Source organism: Cydia splendana, chromosome 3 (genome assembly GCF_910591565.1).
Source record: "Cydia splendana chromosome 3, ilCydSple1.2, whole genome shotgun sequence".
In the NCBI taxonomy this organism is placed as follows: Eukaryota; Metazoa; Arthropoda; class Insecta; order Lepidoptera; family Tortricidae; genus Cydia; species Cydia splendana.
In genome coordinates this window covers 10,663,682-10,670,562 of record NC_085962.1, presented here as the reverse complement: position 1 = coordinate 10,670,562, position 6,881 = coordinate 10,663,682, and the positions used below count along the sequence as shown (strand labels likewise).

At 37.8% G+C, this 6,881-nt stretch overlaps 1 protein-coding gene across 2 annotated transcripts in view; it reads right to left on the bottom strand.

Moving 5' to 3' along the window:
* Window positions 1–1,688: 1,688 nt before the first annotated feature.
* LOC134806529 (tetraspanin-4-like) overlaps window positions 1,689–6,881 on the bottom strand; it is a 28,229-nt gene continuing 23,036 nt past the window's right edge. For both annotated transcript variants that reach the window (XM_063779826.1, XM_063779827.1), the window contains exons 6-7: window positions 3,399–3,530; window positions 1,689–1,826 (exon numbers count right to left, since the gene is read on the bottom strand). In XM_063779826.1, coding sequence (XP_063635896.1) covers window positions 1,779–1,826; window positions 3,399–3,530 — 180 coding nt within the window. In that variant the 3' untranslated portion in view covers window positions 1,689–1,778. The remainder of the gene's footprint in view (window positions 1,827–3,398; window positions 3,531–6,881) is intronic.

Below are 6,881 nucleotides of genomic sequence, written 5' to 3'. Positions count from 1 at the left end.
ACGCAGAGCTTTGCCTAATATTTCCTATTACAAAATTATTTTAGCGAAAGGGATAGAAAAGATATATTATTGATGTGACTTTTGGTTTTGTTATTACAAAGTTTGAACCCACAAAAGTTAGTTTTAAAAGTATCATTAAACATCAGATCATTAAATACTACCTATAAGTAACTTTCACTCCTTTCGCGTGTATGTAGGTGCACATTGTAGCATAATTATTACGAATAACCATTAACTTCATGTGCTTATTATGATACCGGCTTATAGATATACCAGCTAAAACTATGACTACACATATAAGTTTCTATATTCAAGTACTTAAAATCAGTGGCGGATTTGCAGTCTTTGCCGCCCTAGGCCCCAGGCCCTGTAGCCGCCCCTTTCCCAGCACTCATCATAGTGACTACATTTTGAGTTAAGTATTTCTTGTTATCTCTTCTTCCTCGCGTTATCCCGGCATTTTGCCACGGCTCATGGGAGCCTGGGGTCCGCTTGAGAACTAATCCCAAGAATTGACGTAGGCACTAGTTTTTACTACGAAAGCTACTGCCATCTGACCTTCCAACCCAGAGGGGAAACTAGGTCTTATTGGGATTAGTCCGGTTTTCTCACGATGTTTTCCTTCACCGAAAAGCGACTGGAAATGATTTTTTATATTTCGTACATAAGTTCCGAAAAACTCATTGGTACGGGTTTGAACCCGCGACCTTCGGATTGCAGGTCGCACGCTCTTACCGCTAGGCCACCAGCGCTTGAGTTATTTCTTGTTATCATCAGCGAATTTTTAGTCACAATTTGCCGCCCCTAATATCTTCCCGCCCTAGGCCCGGGCCTACTTGGCCTTAGGGCAAATCCGCCACTGCTTAAAATAAATATATAAATTGTACTGTACAGGTTACTGAGATTTCATCACTCCAAAATAAGTAGTTGGATTTAGAAGAGTAGGTATATAAAATAAAGTAAAAAAATAGTAATAGGTACATGAACCTCAATACGTGAAGAGAAACGTGTCATTATAGAAGAAATTCAAGATAATGTGCATATTATACATTGTCATATTATTTTATGTTTATAAAAGTATATAGAATAAGTTAGGAAATTGTAAACGGTGTTGCACCAGTGGCTTTTATACCATCCACGGTCTTACATTGATCTATACCTACTCCGTACACTTGTAATGGCGCTTACACAATTTGCCCTAATATATGTATTACAAATTTACAAGTCGTGCAGACACAACAGAAAAATATGTGGTTATACTAATTGTAGGGTAGACGATAAGAACTAAAACTCCAAAAACAGAAGGTCGTTTAAAAATAAAATGTGTCATTACTCATCTCATTATGGCTCCTCTACACGATGCGCCAACGTCGGCCAATCCAAGGGACGCATTTATGCGTTAGAGGGAGCAAGTGATATTGCTATCTCATTCTACCGCATAGCTGCGTCCCTAGGATTGGCCGACGTTGGCGCATCGTGTAGAGGAGCCATTAGACATAAATCCAATGATGAGTTAATGATATTAAAATGATCGGTTAAGCTATGCATATTAATGCTATACTTTCTGCGAAAGGATCTTGTACATATGAATTGAATTCATAACATTTTTGAAAGACCCAATCAACGACATTTTACGAAAGGAAAGTACCATTGTTAGCTCAAATATGGCGAAGTGTGTAGGCGCCATCACCAATGTGGCTCTGTATACACTGCTCTTGCATGCCAGGCAAGATTGCGACATCTGTTAGACTGGTTAGAGCAATATAAATTGCACTATTTCACTCTATCTTGACGAAGAGCCCGCACGACAATATCAAACCCAGCAACTGCAAAAAAATACCACATTAGTAATCCTCTTTATTAATTTATTGTACTTAAATAGAACACAATGGAGAACCTTTGTACGATATGAATAGAGCAACAAGCAAAAGGATTTAATAGGATGGATATTCCCGGCAGTTATGTTTTTTTATACATATTAAAAGAGTTTTTTGTTGATAAACTCAATAACAGCTCAACTAAAACAGTTTAAAGTAAGTACTTTTTGTCAAAAGTATGTAGGTATTGAGTAAAATGGTTGTAATATATTAGCAGTCAGACCGATGGACGTACAAACAGCAACACTAACTGTACATCGGTAGACCTTATTACACATAAGGTCCACCAATGTACAGTTAACAGTGTGGGCGATGATACAGACATGATATGGACATGACGAAAATACATATACCGGGTGTGGCCTGTAACATGAGCAAAAAATTAAACTGTAGGCTGTACTGAGTACAGTGTACTCCTCATACTGACCAACATTTGTTCAGCTACTTTTAAAAATAACTTGTGGTTTGATTTTTAATACACTTTAAAGTTTATTCTAAGACGCAATGTATTGCGAATTTTGTTATGTTTAAGGCGTGACAAGCAACGTCAATCACAATGATATGGCGTGGCAATGGCGTCCATTGAAGATAATATTTATTTTGTATGAAAAATAGGGAGTCTAAATACTTCATAATTTTTAAAAGTTGTTGAACAAAAGTGTCACCGTTTGAGGAGTACAATCTATGTTTTAATTCTTTGCTCGTGTTACAGGCCACACCCGGTATAGATTTCGTTTTTGCCAATTTGGCTAATAAACATCGGGATATTTATATTTAGCTAACATTTTTTTAACATATAGGAATATTAGGAATAATGTGATGTAAAAAACTACTTGGCAGTGCAACAAGTATCGGGTTCGAAGGACCCATGACATTGATCAATCGTGACTAGATTATCTTTAATCGTTAATAATTAATTACACTAATCACTAAGGCAATTGACCTTGTGCCTACGCTGAAATGTTTTGCAAACGTTACTCTGTTAGGTAGGAAGGCCTTGAAAATAGTTTTTATAATTATTGAAATTGCCTTTCCCGATGTTCTAACACACTCCCCGACTATATTTATTTTTTTGAATCCTAATAAATATGATTTAGGTATATATAAAATAAGCTACCTAATGGGCTATTGCAACAACTGACTGTAGTAAAGCTACTACGTCGCTACTACACAGGCGCTGTCCTCACCTTACGGTACGTGAGACAATGGATAATCGCTGGTCAGTTTCAATTTATAGCAGAGAAATTCAAACAATCAGTCCAAACGTCAAATATTGGGTATATGTCCTTACGGCCTGGCCACGGCATTGCGCGACGCGACTGGATTCGGCTAAGGCGACAACCTTAGGTTGGAGCGAGACAGCGATCGGAACTTTCGCACCTACCTATGGTGTTCGCCTTAGCCCAAGCCAGTCGCGCAATGCCGTGGCCAGGCCGTTAAGAAAATTAACATTTCCGCAGTGCTGCGTGCGCCACAGCGATACAGTCACAATTGCAATTTAGTTTGGATGTTCGTTTTTACCATGATGAAGGCCACGATGATGGCGATGACACCGACGTACACGGCGTTCTCGCGCAGGAACTCCACCGTCAGCGGCAGGCAACCGTCCATGTACATGGTCGCCGGGTTGCCGGAGTACTTGCAGTCCATTCGCTAAACAAACAAAGAATTAGCTATACTAGTTTGATCAGGAAACATGAAATTTGGAATAAAAGTAATGTCTTATACGGACATGGAGGACATGTAAAAGGAAGATCTGAAAACCTTACATAGTTACGACCGGTCTGGCCTAGTGGTTAGTGACCCTACCTGTGAAGCCGACGGTCCTGGGTTCGAATCCCGGTAAGGGCATTTATTTGTGTGATGAACGCAAATATTTGTTCCTGAGTCATGGGTGTTTTCTATGTATATAATATAAGTATGTATTTATTATCTATATAAGTATGTATATCGTCGCCTAGCAGCCCATAGTACAAGCTTTGCTTAGTTTGGGGCTAGGTTGGTGTGTGTAAGATGTCCTCAGATATAGGCCTCATTTAGACGGTGTGAGAACCCATATAACCATTCCAGTCGCAGAATCACAAAGTGGTAACTAAATGTCAGATGTGTCGTAACAGAGTCCACACAATGTGTCTAGAATTGTTTCGAAACAAAGTGTCGTCGCCGTGTCTACACTTTTCCGTAACAAGGTGTCGACACATTTGTGTGCACTTTGCGTGCGGTTTGCGACTAAATCTGACAGCAAATTTGTGACAGCAAATGTCAATATAAAATACCTCTTGAAAACCAAGGTTTGTCAAACTACTATTAGTGTCTCGTGTGCTCGTAATTCTAGTAAGTCATCATGGGCAATGCAAATGATAATAATCGACCGAAACCATATAAACACCCAACACCCGTCAACCTTTTACAGAAAAGTTTTTAAAGAAATTCAATAAGCTACTTAGGTCAGGCAACGAATGCTCTAAAAGTTGTAGAGGGAAATGCTCGGAACACAATTTTTGACTCCGTAACTCGGTTTGACAAGTTAGGAGGTGAACATATCAAAAGTCCCCGGCCGTAGCCCTTGAGCGGGGGGGAGAGAGGGGGCTTTGAAGGTCCCATTTTCCCGTTTTTCGATTATATCTCGGAAACTATGCATCTCAGCGACATGGCCACTTATACAAAATGAAAGTTAATTTAATTTGTTACAAACTTATTCAGTCAATTTTTTCGATATGTTGAATAGTTTTTGAGATATCCGCTCTGGAAAGTTTATTTAGGGCTCTCAATTTTATCTTGATATATCTATATCAGTGAAGGTGCTAGGCCGTGTTTGGTATCGTTTTCGTATAAATCTGGGGTGCTGAATCCATTTAAGATATCACATTGACACCATTCCACAAAATAAAAATAAATCTTTTTAGGGTTCCGTACCTCAAAAGGAAAAAACGGAACCCTTATAGGATCACTCGTGCGTCTGTATGTATGTCCGTCTGAATACACAAAATAGTTCTTTACCTATAGACGACAGGAAAACCTATTAGAAATGTGCAGTCAAGCGCGAGTCGGACTTAATGTACGGAACCCTTAATACGCGAGTCCGACTCGCACTTGGCCGGTTTTTTGAAACTCTTCTTGACGCTTAACCGCTGAACCGATTTCGTTGAAATTTGGTAAAGAAATAGTTTGCGTCCTGGAACAGGACATAGGATAGATCTTATAACCAAAATCATCTTTTGAAGGTGTGAAAAGTGGCGTGGAAATTTGTACGGGAAATCAATAACTGCTGAACCGATTTATATGAAATTTGGGATGGTCTACATCTTTGATTTAGTTAAAAATTATGAAAAAACATGACTTCAAACCTAAACTTAAACAGTATTAACTTCAAGAAGTCAATTCTGAATTCCCCCCTACACCTCATTTCACACCTTTAAAGGATGATTTTTGAGATAACTTATTATATCCTGTCTCGGGACTCAAAATATATGTGTACCAAATTTAAATTAAAACTGTTCAGCAGTTTAAGCGTGAAGAGGAGTTTAAAAGAAAGTATTTTAATAAGTTTATATGTTTTTACTTCGGAATGGTGTCAATGTGATACCTTAACTAAATTTGGTACTGCGAATTTATACGAAAACGATACCAAACATGGCCTCATAGCTTTACTGTTGTAGAAGTCAAAATAAAATTGAGAGCCCTAAATTCTTATTACTTGGCCAAACTTGTGTAGAAGGAAAAGGTAAAATAAAAGTCTTCGGCAGGAATATAAGACACAAATATATTTTTTAATACAGTTGCTCACAAAGTGCTACTTTACGTAGCTGTTTAGCGTGCGGAAAGTTGGTTATGTCGAACTAGTGCTTTTTACTTTTCCAATTTTTTTAAATTTATACTTGTTCCAATTCACGACTACTTATTGATGAGTGTTAATATTAGTTTCCTTTAAACGTCTTAATCAGCATAAAAACCTACTGTTAATGTAAGAATATGAAAAATATACATATTTCATATTTTAATACTTACCTCTTCATCATCATTATAACACGTTTATTTTTTAATATTGAATATTGAAAATTCCGTTCTTAATAAGGTGTCTGAATGGAACGGAATAGCTGCCAAACGCCCATAGATATAATATACTTAAAGACGACGTCTAAGCGAGCTGTCACTGTTACCACTTTTGTTTAATGTACGACTAACAATGTTTTACTTATTTTTTCGCAACTGTATTAAAAAACGTCGTTCGATACACGTGCGGAAATGTCATTCTTCACTCGTCCCGAGTCTTCCCACTCGCCTGCGGCTCGTGGCAAGATATCTCGGTACTCGTGAAGTAATGACATACCTTCCGCACTAGCATCGAAATGTACTATTTTTTTTGCGTTACTATTTCATTCATAAAATATAAACATACCTTGATTATACTATTCTAGTGAGATCCTCATAGATAAACAAAAACATTTACTTAAAAAATTACAAGGTCGAAATGTCACGGAACTTGTGAGAGTAATATGTGAAAAATAAAAACTTTTATGACAAAAAAAATCTGGACACAATTTAAGAATCACCCAATTGCGTCGAGGAATCATCTGTATTTTTGCTTGTTTCATTACCTCCTCGCTTCTTTTTTGTCCTTTGTATTCTGTAGCAATTTGTTAGATCTGAAAATAAAGATAACTTGCGTCGTCATGGATGTCGATGTATAGGTTTTAGGGAGTGCAGAATTCGAAAACGATGATCATTTTATAATCCAAGATGGCGGCTACGTATTTTGTCATAAAAGTGGAATCCCAAATGGTTATCATTTTCTAAATCTGCGCCCCCCAAAACCTATAAAACGACACCCATGACGACTTTTATGACATAGTGCATGGCCGCCATTTTGGATTTCAAAATGGTCATCATTTTCGAAATCTGCGCCCCCTAAAACCTATAAAACGACATCCATGACGACTTTTATGACATAGTGTATGGCCGCCATCTTGGAATCCAAAATGGTCATCATTTTCGAAATCTGCG